Source organism: Bos javanicus, chromosome X, assembly GCF_032452875.1.
Source record: "Bos javanicus breed banteng chromosome X, ARS-OSU_banteng_1.0, whole genome shotgun sequence".
Classification (NCBI taxonomy): domain Eukaryota; kingdom Metazoa; phylum Chordata; class Mammalia; order Artiodactyla; family Bovidae; genus Bos; species Bos javanicus.
Genome location: NC_083897.1, coordinates 101,646,419 through 101,661,184, shown reverse-complemented (window position 1 = coordinate 101,661,184; position 14,766 = coordinate 101,646,419). Strand labels below are relative to the sequence as shown.

At 39.2% G+C, this 14,766-nt stretch overlaps 2 protein-coding genes across 6 annotated transcripts in view; one reads left to right on the top strand and one right to left on the bottom strand.

Moving 5' to 3' along the window:
- Window positions 1-14,766, bottom strand: part of EFHC2 (EF-hand domain containing 2) — a 240,422-nt gene that overhangs the window by 149,187 nt on the left and 76,469 nt on the right. The window lies entirely within an intron of this gene.
- LOC133243450 (putative deoxyribonuclease TATDN2) lies at window positions 3,374-10,012 on the top strand. The gene has a single exon (XM_061410373.1). The coding sequence runs from the start codon at window positions 4,285-4,287 to the stop codon at window positions 6,157-6,159; it is 1,875 nt and encodes a 624-aa protein (XP_061266357.1). The 5' UTR covers window positions 3,374-4,284; the 3' UTR covers window positions 6,160-10,012.

The following is a 14,766-nucleotide window of genomic DNA, read 5'->3' as shown; positions in this document are numbered from 1 at the left end:
AATGCAATAGTGTATTACAGAGAGGTGTAATAAATTATAAGATAGACATTATCTTATTATAAGTCATTCAAGCTTTTATGAAAATAAATTTTAAAGCCACAGTAAGTGATTTTCTGTAAGAATTGTGAAGTATCAAAACACAATAGCCAAGTGAGAGATTTAAAAATTACAAAAAAATTGCCCCAACAAAGGCTCCAACCAGGATGATTTACTAATGGATTCTTTCAAGCTTTCAAAGAAAAGAAAATCACAACTTTATATAACTCCCCTAGGATAACAAAAACGCTGGAAAGCCACAAAGGTGAATTTCAATGCCTAACCGACAAGCCATAAAAAAAAAGTTAACTCTGGAGCAACAGTTCTCACCGTGGCTTCACATTAGAATCACCTGTAGAGCTTTATCAAATCATGATGTTTGGGCCACATCCACATCTATACACACCCACACACAATGAAATCAGGATGCCTCAGACTGAGCCCAGGTATAAGGGATTTTAAAGCTCCCCAAATGATTACAGTGTGCAAGCCAAGGTTGAAAACTACTGCTCCAGAGCAATTTCACTACTTAATGATTTATAGAGCAAAGATCCTAACTAAAATACAAGCAAACAAAGTTCAGGAGTCCATAAGAGTTATAAGCCAACTACACAAAAAGCAGCTTTTTCCTCACAGATGCAAAGATGTTTCCAAATAAAGAAGAGCAAATATATAATGATCTCACACTGTTTCCCACCACATACATTTTAAAATTTGAGCAATTCCTTAACAGGATTAAAAAGCATCTGTTTTAAAACAATAGCCTAAACTTTCAGTACTATATTTAACTATGTGTCTACCACAATCAGAAACAGAAACAAAAATGCCCCTACCAACACCATGATTTAATATTTTTTTAGGCATCCTGGACAAGGTAAGAAGTACAAATATTAGCAAGAAAGACACAAAGGTGTCATTATAAGGAGACATAATAATGGCACAGGCAAATGCTGAAAAACTACGGATAAATAAAAGATTTTAACATAACCACAACTGAACCAAAAATATCCTTATGTACTAGCAATGCTGCTGCTGCTGCTAAGTCACTTCAGTCGTGTCCGACTCTGTGCGACCCCATAGAGGGCCTGAAAATACAGTGGAAGGACAAAATAGGTTCACAATAAATAAAAAATTAAAAAATTACAAATAGTTTTAATGAAAACTCTGTGACCTAGATATAACTCTAAAAATATTTACTAAAATATATAGAACGTGACAAAAAATAGGACAGGTGAAGTATATTCTGGATAAACACACTGAAATAACATATTTCAAGTGGATATTTCATTGGTGTTTTGCAAGGACTTGAAAACATGATTCTAATTTCATCTGATAAAAATAAACAGGTCAGCCTATTAAGGATAATTATGAAAATTAAACATAATGTAAAAGACATAACTCTCCCAGATCTTATACCTTACTATTATGCCTCGATTATTAAAAGTGTAAAACCAGAGTAATAAGAGACATACTAATGTGTAGAAAAGAATAGATGGTCTGGAAATAGGCTCTATTGAAAAGTTGAAGTTGAAAGTGAACTCGCTTAGTCGTGTCTGACACTTTGCGACCCCATGGACTGTAGCCTACCAGGCTCCTCTGTCCATGGGATTTTCCAGACAAGAGTACTGGAGTGGATTGCCATTTCCTTCTCCAGGGGATCTTCCCAATCCCGGGATAGAACCCAGGTCTCCCACATTGCAGGCAGATGCTTTACCATCTGAGCCACCAGGGAAATGTCTTACATATAGGAATTTAGCACATGATGAAAGAGGAGTCATATTACTAAGTTTAAAAAGTACTAACGTAGTAAAGTATCAATGTATATCTCCACCTAAAATAAATTATAACCCAAAATAAATACCAGATTATAAGATTAAATATAAAATATCGGTTCCTTTCACCCTCCAAAAAAAGTGTGTATGTGTCAAAGCCCTTAAAGAGAGGATGACCATTTCACAGTTATGAAAAAAAGAGAAAATGATGACAGAAAAATATTAAAATTTAACTACAAAAATAAGTTACTTCAATGGGCTAAAATACAAATTAAAAACAAGTAACATACAAATTAAAAATTGTAGGAAATATGACAAAAGTTTATTTCATTAAAAATTTCTAATTAATTTTTAAAAGATCCTAAAAAGGAATAAAAACACGTGACCCATGGCGGATTCATGTTGATGTATGGCAAAACCAATACAATATTGTAATTAACCTCTAATTAAAATACACAAGTTAAAAAAAAAAAGAAAAACAATTTAAAATGTACCACGGTCAATATTAAAAAAGGAAAACATTCACTCAAAAATTATCAGATAAGAACAAATTATTTGGCCGGGCGGGAAGGACGGCGTGGTGGACTGGTGGCTCGGAGCGGCGGGCGACATGTTCCGGGCACCAGACAGCGAGGGCGGTAAAAAATTAAAAAAAAAAAAAAGAACAAATTATTTGTGAGGCACTAGTTTTGTTTGTTTCTATTAAATGAGCCTGGTAGGATTATTCATTACCTGCTGCTGCTGCTACTGCTAAGTCGCTTCAGTTGTGTCCGACTGTGCGACCCCATAGACGGCAGCCCACCAGGCTCCGCCGTCCCTGGAATTCTCCAGGCAAGAACACTGGAGTGGGTTGCCATTTCCTTCTCCAATGCCTGAAAGTGAAAAGTGAAAGGCAAGTCGCTCAGTCGTTTCCGACCCTCAGCGACCCCATGGACTGCAGCCTTCCAGGCTCCTCCGTCCATGGGATTTTCCAGGCAAGAGTACTGGAGTGGCGTGCCATTGCCTTCTCCGTATTCATTACCTACGAGATTTTAAATTATTAAAGTTATTCTGAGGTACTGTGACGCTATGAGGAGCCATTTTAAAATTCCTACACTTTGTCTAACTCCATTTTTGGGCATGCAGCCCCGAAGAAACAAACCAAAATATGGAGAAACATATGGCGCAAGGATATTATTTGCAGCATCTTTTTTAATTATAGAAAAAAATAGAGCAGGGAAATTACAGATCTAACAAGAAGGGAAGGATTTGGTGAATTATGGCACATCTACGTATTCTATGGAATATTCTGAAAGCACTAGTATAATGTTTTTAAAAACGATGCAGCAGTAAGAGAAATGCTTAGGCTACAAAAAAACACTGGAAAAAAAAGGACTGAAATGATAATAGGCTACGATTATAACTACGTTTTCAAAGTCATGTATGTTTAGACTATGTTTTTAAAAACCGTAATTACATTTTTTTTTATTTTTTAAAAAAATTAAGTGTTAGAAAAACAAAAAGCCAGTAATGGCTCCAATGGCGGCAGCTCCAGGCAGGCTGGCTGGGACACAGGATGTGGGGGGAGGAGCAGCTGTTGGGCGGAGGGAACAGACCTGAGGTAGAGGCAGAAAGGTGGAGCCCAGCTTGGGGGGAGTGCTTCCGGTGGCCAGGGCTGGTGGGCAGGACGATCTGTGCCCTTCCCCCACCCTTCTCCAGCACACTGGGTTCGGCCCTGCTCTCCTTCACTCCATCGGCCAAATGGACTTCTAGGCCACCAGGCCAGCTCAAGGGCGCCTCTGTGGGGTCCCTAAAGCACCTTGCAGTCTTTTGGAGGGCTCTGATATCTCTCGAGGGCCTCATATTCCAAACCAAACGGAAGCGCTTTCTAGTCACCGGAAGTGCTTTGACGCCCGGAAGTAGATCCGTAGGGGCGGGGGAAAGTGGTCCGTGATCCGTGAGGCACGCTGTGGCTTCGGGGTTCGGACGCCATACCCGGCTGTCGGTGAATCTTGGATCTTTGTGACTTTTCCAAATACCTTTGAGATCACGAACTCAGTGGAAGGACCTTGACATCACTAGAACACTGAGAACTGGGACAGGCGAGTGAAAGAAAGGAGAGCAGAGCGGTCCCGAAGCCGCGGAAGCGGCGCAAGTTCAGCGCTAAGGTAGGATCCCCCAGCAAACGTGGATCCTCTGGCGTCCCAGTGACGTGACCCCCTCCAGCTGGCCAGCTTAGAACTCTGTATTACGTCCCGGGGAGTCTAGCAGCCCCGAGGACCTAAAAGTCCAGAAGGACATTCTTGTGGCCTTCAAGCCGAGGTTTCCTGGGGCTCATCCTACCAGGGAATTCCTCCTCCTACCCTTCCCGTTCCTCACGCTCCAGTGCGGGTAGAAAAGCCTCCAAAGACTACTGATTTGGAGTACTTGAGGTTCTTCTCATCTTTGGAATCGTCTTAGCGCCATCCGCATTTGTTCTGCTAGCTTTCTAGAAGAAATGGCTTCTCTAAAGGATGCTAAGGTTAATCCCAAAAACAGTTCCTGTGACTCTGCAAACGCAGAATTCGCAGCCGTAGCTGACGGTCAAAATACTAAGACTGAGGAAGCAAATGGCGGACAGAGAAAGCAGGGTAGTCAGCAAGACCAAAGCTCATCAGTGGTCGACTTGAAGGCAATTCAGGGCGTCCCGGAACCATCAATGCCAGGAGAGGCTGCCACTAGTACAAAAGGGAGTGCAGCAGAGCAGCCCAGTCCTGGAGAAAGAGGAGCCAGCTGTATCCCCTGCTCTGGTCCTCACGGAAAAACGTCAGCCTCAGAGGTTGGAGTGGAGAATAGAGAGATTAGAGGCGTCTGTGACAAAAGAATGATGACACAGCCTGAGCAGAAGCCACTTGGTGACCCAAAGTCATTCTTTTCTGAAAAAGGCTCTTCTGCCCAAAAATTTCCAGACAGCCATGACCATTCTTCAGAAATACCAAAACATCAAAATTGGGGTGTGGTAACTGAGCACCCTTCTTCAGGATGTGACTGGTCTGATTTGGGTGAGGTTCCTACATTGGGATTCCCTCAGGAAGAGCCAGTCTCACTCAGTCTGGCAGAAACTTCAAAGCCTCCATTCTTCACAACTGAGCAGGTTACCTACTGGCCTAATTGGTACGGTGGCCCTTGGCATGACTCTGCCAGCTACTGGCCCAGCAGTTCCAAGCCTCCGTGCTATTCTTCCATGGGCCATAGCATCAGCAGCAGCAGCACATACCTGGCTGGAAGGAGCAGCCACAGCTACTGGAGTGATTATTCCTCTAGTTTTCTAGTGTCCTCCTCAGACTGGTCCAGAGAGTGGATGGCATCAGAAGGTCAGTCTCCAAGTTCTCGTTCATTTCTTTTCTCTAGAGGTTCAGAAACCAGGGTGAAGGAGTGGAGATGGCATCTCCAAGAGGAGATCCCACCACATCATCAGGGAGAATATGCATATTATTACCTGCCAAAGAGCCAGTGGGAACAAAGCCTAGAGGTGGGTTTCATTGATACCCACCTGCAAAAGCACCATTGGAAACAAAGCCTAGAGGGTTTCATTGATACCCATTGTCACCTGGAAATGCTGTTTTCCAGGCTGTGTTTCAGAGGGACCTTTGGCAGGTTCAGAGAAGTTTATAGTCGCTCCTTCCCTAAGGAATTTCAAGGCTGCATCTCCGATTTCTCTGATCCTCGCACACTAAACAATGGTCTATGGGAGGAGATGTTGAAAGATAATATGACTTGGGGGGCCTTTGGCTGTCACCCCCATTTTGCAAGTGGCTACAATGACATCCAAGAAAGAAACATTTTGCAAGCCTTACGGCACCCCAAGGCTATAGCATTTGGAGAAATTGGCTTGGATTATTCCTATAAGTGCAGCACACCTATCCCAGAGCAGCACAAGATATTTAAGAAGCAGCTACAGCTGGCCGTGTCTCTAAAGAAGCCCATAGTGCTCCACTGCCGAGAAGCTGACAGTGATCTGCTGGGCATCATGAAAAAATTTGTGCCCTCTGACTACAAGATCCATAGGCATTGCTTCATTGGTAGTTACCGAGTCATCGAGCCTCTTCTTAACTACTTTCCCAACATGTCCGTGGGCTTCACAGCAGTCCTGACCTACCCTTCTGCCTGGGAAGCCCGGGATGCTCTGAAAAATATCCCACTGGAAAGAATCCTTGTGGAAACCAACTCTCCCTACTTCCTCCCAAATGGGGTTTCTAAAAGGTATTGCCGGTATTCCCATCCAGGTCTGGCCCTGCATACGATTGAAGAGATTGCCAAAATCAAAGATCAGTCGATCTCTCACACCTTGGTTACCATACGAAAGAACACTAGTCGTGTCTACAATATTTAAGCAGAGAGGGCACAGTCAGGAGTCTTCCAGAAAAGAAAGACCAGCATCCTGACAACACAAACATAGACTTGGTTTGAACTCTGCCTGTGTCCCAGGTCAAGGAGGTGTTTGGCAAGCCCATTGGAACAGAAGAAACCAGAACAGGATGTTCTCCTCAAAACCTCTTCGTAAGACATCTGCTTCTGGCTGGTAGGGTGGGGTGCAGTGGGATGGGAGGAGGGCTAAGGGAACTATCCTTAATGTTATTAGGGGTTTCCTCCTAGCCCAGTTGTGCCAGGGTAGTCCGTAAAGAAGATAGAGTTCCATAGGGTTCAAGTTCGCTAATCCAAATCCTTGTTCTCTGCAGCCTGTGTTTTTGAGCAATTGGTGACTAAAGTCACCCTCCTGTCTTAAAAAAGGGGGGGAGGGCAAGGAATGTTGAATTTTAGAAATAAGCTAGGTGACTTGTTCTGTTTATTGCCAAAATCTATTTGTTATTATAGGAGTTCTATAATCCCTATGGGTTGTTGTTAAATTCTTAAATTTGTGACTGTTCAACTTGCAATTTCTTTCTAAAGATAAACTAACAGTATCGTTTCATCTAAGAGGAAATAGGTTTAGATAAAAATGAGTTAATAGTCATAATAAGGGTGGGGGGGACTGTCGGGTAGCTTAGAATGACAGGAGCCAAACTGGTGGAATCTTAAAACCACTGAGATGGGTTTTGACTCTGAACTGAACTTCCTCACAACACTTGGATAACTGTAAAGCTCTTCAGATAACCAGCATTTAATAGCAATTCTTCATTCAAATTGCTCTGATTCTTTACAAAGGCAAATGTATACCACTTAGAAAAATCATTCTCCAGAAGGGCAGAAACAAAGAAGAGCTTCAGCTGCCCACTTGGCAAACAGCAGTCCTCCTTGAGAAATTAAAATGAACCCACATTTTAGGGAAAACATTTGAATTAGGAAATTTAATTTTGCCAGCCAAAGCACATACTTAAGTCTAGGAGTCCCATTACTGGATGAGAAATTCCATTTTTAAAATGGAAAATCACTTTTGAAAACTAAATCAATGAAAAGAGGCCTAGCATACTCCAGACTTCTCTAGTTTCCTTTGTGCCTGTTTATGAGGATCCAGAAAAATCAGCTGGCTCTTCACCATCTGGTTCTCAGTTCAGAAGTCTCCTCCACAGAGAAGCCCTCCCTGACCACCAGTTTGTAAGTGTTCACCTCACCTAAGAGGAAAAAAATCCTTGGTTTACTATTTTGATTTCATTCTAGCACTTAGCCTTGTTTGAGATTGTATTGTTAATATAATGTGTTCATTGGTTATCTTCCCCACTAGGTTGTAAGTTTACATGCTTGTGATTCTCCTTCACACTGTATATACACCTGATGTTAGAAGAGTGCCTGGAATAGAGCAGGCACTCAGCAAAGATTTCTTGGAATAATGTGAATGAATAACTGACTTTATTAACAACTGGCAGTAAATGATAATACCTGAGCAAAGGGGCAGATACTAGTAAGAGACTAGAAAATTAAGCCATCCTAGTCTAGCACTCCTGTTTAATTTACAAGACAAGGCAAGGTTGAAAAGCCACGTATACTCTGCCAGTAGATGTCATCGATAATAAAAGGAATAAATAAAAAAGATCGAGCCCTACCAGGGACTTGACAGTTCATATTTCCTATGAATAATACTGAGTATAGCATAGATTTCTTCTTTGCTGGGAATCTAGTCATTTGAGAAAAAGAAAGCTGTAGCTAAAGAGCTTCGCTTTGCTTAGAACAAAAGAAGTTGATGCAATGTTAAAGGTGCGATTTAATTACATTTTGCAAGACAGAAAACATTCAAAAATTAAGCCAGTGTTTTGAGTTAGGAAGGTTTTTTTTTTTTTTTTTTTTCCATTTAATGTATGCTTTAGATAGACATTGTTCACAGTGTGTCCCTCAACCCACTGGAGCCCTGAGCTTTTGATAAACAATTTTAGGAAAGTGGGTTCCATGGACACACATATTTGGTAAATAATGAGTTGTACAAAGTTTCTCAGATTTCTTTTTATCTCACATGTTCTGTGATATACCAACACGAGCCACAAATACTCAAGACGGTGTTTCTTAAAGTTGTGCTGTGCTTAGTTTAGTTGCCCGTTGTGTCTTTGTGACCCCACGGACTGTAGCGCGCCAGGCTCTTCTGACCATGGGGATTCTCCAGGCAAGAATACTGGAGTGGGTAGCCTATCCCGAAATGGCAGCCCACTGCAGTATTCTTGCCTGGAAAATCCCATGGACAGAGGAGCCTGGTGGGCTATAGTCCATGGGATTCCAAATAGTCAGGTGTCTGAGCACACATGCATGCACAGCACAATTCAGTGAGCTCAAGTTCTTTAGAAACACAAGCTTGGGAAACACAGCCTTAGTCACACTCTTGCTGTTGTGATGCCCTTATCACACTTTGTACAAATCTCTGCGCATGACGTTCTAACATCCTCTGTCATTTACCTTTCTCACAACATAAGCTCTGTGGAGAACACAGTGTCATCAATGTGATCCTAGCAAAGTGACATTACCAAGTGGGCACTTTAAAAACAAGTGTAAATGAATGTTTACATTTGTAAGCATAAAATCAGTAAGACAAATAGGATATACACATATTAAAATTAAAGTTCTGTTCCAAAAAAATGATCTTTTTACATGGAGAAAATACTTTTCTTAACCTGCTCGTCTCCCTCTACATTTTTGATGACAAATGCATAGACTATACTCTGCAGTGTTTGTAACATGTGAGAGCTTTGCCATTATTTCTTTAGGAATGGAAGTGAGCAATAGTCTTTTCTGAGTGTAGTATATCCAGAGTGGCAGAAGTCAAAAATCACAATCTTCCTTTTACTTATTTCATGAAAGCAGTAAAGAACACTTTATCTGTTAATGTTACTAGTTAAAAATTAATAGAAAAAAAATAATGAAAAACAAGAAAAAAAATGAAAAAAACCCACAAAACAAAAACAAACATCATGATCCAGATGTGCAAAATTTGAGCCGTTTGTAAGTCGTTTTCTACTAAAGTCATAGATAGTTCATTGAGTTGTAGAGATAGATTATTTAGCATTCATATTTGTATGGCACTTGGTTTGTCTACTGTCCTGTTCTGGAAGTTCAGAGAGCCATGAAGACAGCCAGGGATCTAGAATTTCAATTTGTCATGTGGTCCCTGGGCCATCAGTCAGTCCAGAGTCACCAGGTCTCTCATGCCCATTAATGGGCTGGGCTCCCTGAACCTTGGCAGTCCTTTCACACTGCACATCAATATTTCGCTTCACTTAAATTTTAGAAAGGCAGTTAATTCTATCTTTAAAGCTCAAAAGGAACAAATTGCCCACTTTGTCTTGAGAGATGGGAGGATTCTGTTTCTTCAGCTGGTCTTTATTCGTATCTGACATCAAAATGAGTACCTGCTTATTGTGGAATTTTTGAGACTACTAAAGAGCACAAACAGGGGGAAAAAGTTCAAAATCCTACTACTAGGAAACAGTTTAACAACTGAAGTAGCTCTCTAGAGGTTTCCCCTAACATTTCCATAGTTTTGGCCAATTCCAGCATTGTACTCCTTGAGTCAGCTTTACTAATTAGTATTTACTATAAAATTCATTTCACATCATAATTAGCATAAGCAGTGCATTTTACTTCCTCTGAGTTTGTGATTTAAATACATTATTTTGTGTATTATGGTTTGCTTTCCTGAGCAACAAACTAGAAGTGTGTTAATTCTGTTGTATGTTTTTAAGACTCAACTCTTTGATCTCTTGTTCAAATCTTTTCTGCTTACTGATTTATAAAATGCTGCTTTTAAGTTTGTTTTTTCCTTCAGTTCTTGGGTATCTGTTTTTTTGTTTTTTTTTTTTTTTTTGGTACTTTTTTCTAATGCCTTAAGTTTAATTTGGGGGGAAAAGATAAAAGTATTCAATACCACAGATTTGCTTTAATTATAACTCTGCTATATCGATAGGATTTTTTATTTTAATGTTTATTTTCCCACTAAAAATTAATACATATGCATTACACAAATATGAAAATAGGAACAGAAAGAAGTATAGGATATTTCCACTACCCAAAACCCACTGTTTTATTAATGTCTTTTCTTAACATAATTGTGATTCTATGTCAAATTACATATACTTTTAAAAAAAATTGTATTTTCCTTATTATGCCAAATTATATATATATATTTTTTAAATGCATATGTTTTCATGCCCATACTCACTGAAGATTTATATGCCATAAAATCCCACCACCAGTCTATATACAATTTCATGTATATGTTGATTAAGCAGAGTTAAAGAAGGAATATTTACAGGTTCGAGAGATTTCAATTCTATTCATTGTTTTTAATTTGTAAAGAATTGTCAGTTCAAGTGTTAATTCCAAAAATTAACATCTATTGGAACAATGCCCTCGAATGGACAAAAATAATGTATTTTTTTCTTTTTATATCCCTATCTTGCATTTGTCATTTTACTGTTTATTGTGCTTTTATCTTTAAATAAACATTTAAAATGCTTACAATCTGTTTTCAACTTTATTTATATTTTGTAATTTACTCATAAGTTTGTTTCCGTTGCTTACCACTAACCCTTTCATTTTATGACTTCCCCCAAGGTTGAACCATTTAATTTGCTTTATGATTGGCTGGAGTTCAAGCAACTTTCTCAGGAAAAGATTGAGGATGGCATGTTTATGAGAAATCATATATCTGAGAAAATCTTTCTGCTGCTTTCATTAATAATACCTTGGCTGAGTCTAGAACTTTTGGGTCACATACATTTTCCTCTAAAAGTTAGAGACACTGCTTCACTGTCTCCTGGCATTTAATTTGCATAGCATTCTGATGTCAACTTCTCTTTATTTGGAGGGTTAAACTACTTGTTCTCTCAGGATGTTAGGTAATTTCTTTGCATTGCCGTTGAAATTAACATTAAAAAATGCCAGACTATATCTGCTTATTGGTTTCTCTTTTATTTTTTTCTCTGGTACACACTAAGCATTCAGTCTAGCTGAGAAAGTTGGTTTTGTCGGCTGCCGTCTCAGGTCGCACAGAGTTGGACACGACTGAAGCGACTTAGCAGCAGCATAGCACGCTTAATTGATTTGATTGCTTTTAATCTAGCTTTTAATTCTTTAGGAGCAACTGTCTATATTATAGGAGCTCCACCTTTTGTCCAGCCTTTCATTACCTATCTCACTGCTCTCATATCTAACCTTTTCCTCTGCATTCTGGGAGAATTTTTCAAGTTTGCCTCTTCCATATCATTTTCTCATTTCTTTTCTTTCTTTTCTTTTCTTTTTTTTTTTTTACTATATATAGTGCTTTTTAGTTTCCTCACATTGTTTTCCTTCTTTAGTGAACGCCCTTTGCCTTTTCACCTACAGGCTTATTCAGCAATATTTTAAATGTATTCTCTTGTTCTCTTGTCTCCTTCTAACCTTCACTTCAGTTTGCTTTAACCACTTTGTTTCATATACTTCTTTCCACTTAATAGGAAGCACAAAGCAAATTATCAAAAATATTCATTTTCTTATGGGAAACATCTTTTTAAAATAAATATTTGTCTTCCTCTGCCCCTTAAATACTATGTTCTTCTCCATTTATGTTACAGAGCCTTTTCAGAAACCTTCTCTTGGGTTTCTTTGTTCATTCTTGAATAAAGAGCAGTGTATCTAGACTGATGTTTTTCTAAAACTAGGGTGGGCAGGTCTTCTTTCCTTCCTTCACTGCCAATTCCAGTGTTCTAATTCCTCCTGTCAGTGGGAAGCTGGTTGATAGAAATTCATACACAGCCTGTTAAAAGAAGCAGGGGCCATGGAGAGTCCCTGCAGGAAAAACTTCAGGTTTTTCCATGAAAAAATTTTATAAATTGACCGACTTCCACTCTGGGAACAGAGCTTGTATAGCCAGTCCTTCATGTTCATTGCCTGCCACATCAGAGAAACGCCCTAATGTAGGGACTGCTTTTTCCCGCAGTGTGACTATTACTGAGGGGGCCTCCTAGTAACACTCTTAATCCATCAATAGCTATGAAAGTAAGCCCAGTGGAAGTCCCTACAGATTGTCAGAACCGCCCAACTCCATTCTTGTCACTTCCTCAGGAAGTGAAATTTCACATTGGTTTTGGTATAATTCTTAAAAATGACCACCTGCACTGTATCCAGTTGAAATCCTTCACCATTTGCAGCATGAAGATGGAACTTCTCCCTGGCCTCCAACACTATTATGGACTCTCCACTGCTTGTCAGCCTTTTGGCTAAGATGAAGTGTGACTTCTCCATATTTAAAAATTTTGCAGTCATTTTATTTGGGATTGCGAAGATGGAGATGTTCATCTAAATATCAACGCCCAAGTTATAACCTCACTCCAAATTCTCATTTTTTCCTCATTTCTTTTTTGATAAATTTATGTTCCTATGGACACTGTGTTCAAATAGGCAGATCTTATTTTAGAAAATTCAAGTTATACAAATCTGAATCTCATTTAGCTGAACATAAGAGATGGTCAATAAAGGTAAATTCAATAACTAAATAAAAATACAAACTAGAGAAAGATAATTTCTACAAATTTTTATATTATAAAAATATAATCAATTTATGCTCCAATTTTCTTTTTTTTTTTTTTTGTCTGATGGAATTTATTTTTTAATATAAATTTATTTTAATTGGAGGCTAATTACTTTACAATATTCTTTTGGTTTTGCCATACATTGACATGAATCCACCATGGATGTACATGTGTTCCCCATCCTGAACACCCTTTCCACCTCCCTCCCCATACCATCCCTCTGGGTCATCTCAGTGCACCAGCCCCGAGCACCCTGTATCATGCATCGAACCTGGACTGGCAGTTCATTTCACATATGATAATATACATGCTTCAATGCCATTCTCCCAAATCATCCCACCCTTGCCCTCTCCCACAGAGTCCAAAAGACTGTTCTATACATCTGTGTGTCTTTTGCTATCTTGCATACAGGGTTATCGTTACCATCTTCCTAAATTCAATATATATGCGTTATTATACTGTATTGGTGTTTTTCTTTCTGGCTGACTTCACTCGTATAATAGGCTCCAGTTTCATCCACCTCATTAGAACTGATTGAAATGTATTCTTTGTAATGGCTGAGTAATACTCCATTGTGTATATGTACAACAGCTTTCTTATCCACTCGTCTGCTGATGGACATCTAGGTTGCTGCCATGTCCTGGCTATTATAAACAGTGCTGTGATGAACATTGGGGTACATGTGTCTCTTTCAATTCTGGTTTCCTCGGTGTGTATGCCCAGCAGTGGGATTGCTGGGTCATATGGCAATTCTATTTCCAGTTTTTTTAAGGAATCTCCACACTGTTCTCCATAGTGGCTGTACTAGTTTGCATTCCCACCAACAGTGTAAGAGGGTTCCCTTTTCTCCACACCCTCTCCAGCATTTATTGCTTGTAGACTTTTGGATAGCAGCCATTCTGACTGGCGTGAAATGGTACCTCATTGTGGTTTTGATTTGCATTTCTCTGATAATGAGTGATGTTGAGCATCTTTTCATGTGTTTGTTAGCCATCTGTATGTCTTCTTTGGAGAAATGTCTGTTCTTTGGTCCATTTTTTGATTGGGTCATTTATTTTTCTGGAATTGAGCTACAGGAGTTGCTTATATATTTTTGAGATTAATTCTTTGTCACTTGCTTCGTTTGGTATTATTTTCTCCCATTCTGAAGGCTGTCTTTTCACCTTGCTTATAGTTTCCTTTGTTGTGCAGAAGCTTTTAATTTTAATTAGGCCCCATTTGTTTATTTTTGCTTTTATTTCCAAAACTCTGGGAGGTGGGTCATAGGGGATCCTGCTGTGATGTATGTCGGAGAGTGTTTTGCCTATGTTCTCCTCTAGGAGTTTTATAGTTTCTGGTCTTACATTTAGATCTTTAATCCATTTTGAGTTTATTTTTGTGTATGGTGTTAGAAAGTGTTCTAGTTTCATTCTTTTACAAGTGGTTGACCAGTTTTCCCAGCACCACTTGTTAACAATGGAGAAAAGACAATATCTTTAACAAGTGGTGCTGGGAAAACTGGTCAACCACTTGTAAAAGAATGAAACTAGAACACTTTCTAACACCATACACAAAAATAAACTCAAAATGGATTAAAGATCTAAATGTAAGACCAGAAACTATAAAACTCCTAGAGGAGAACATAGGCAAAACACTCTCCGACATACATCACAGCAGGATCCCCTATGACCCACCTCCCAGAGTTTTGGAAATAAAAGCAAAAATAAACAAATGGGGCCTAATTAAAATTAAAAGCTTCTGCACAACAAAGGAAACTATAAGCAAGGTGAAAAGACAGCCTTCAGAATGGGAGAAAATAATACCAAACGAAGCAAGTGACAAAGAATTAATCTCAAAAATATCCAGCAACACGACTGAGCGACTTCACTTCACTTTTTAGGTCCTTGTTAAACCTTTCTTGCATCTTCTCAATCCTTGTCTCCAGCCTATTTATCTGTAACTCCATTTTGTTTTCAAGATTTTGGATCATTTTCACTATCATTATTTGGAATTCTTTATCAGGTAGATTCCCT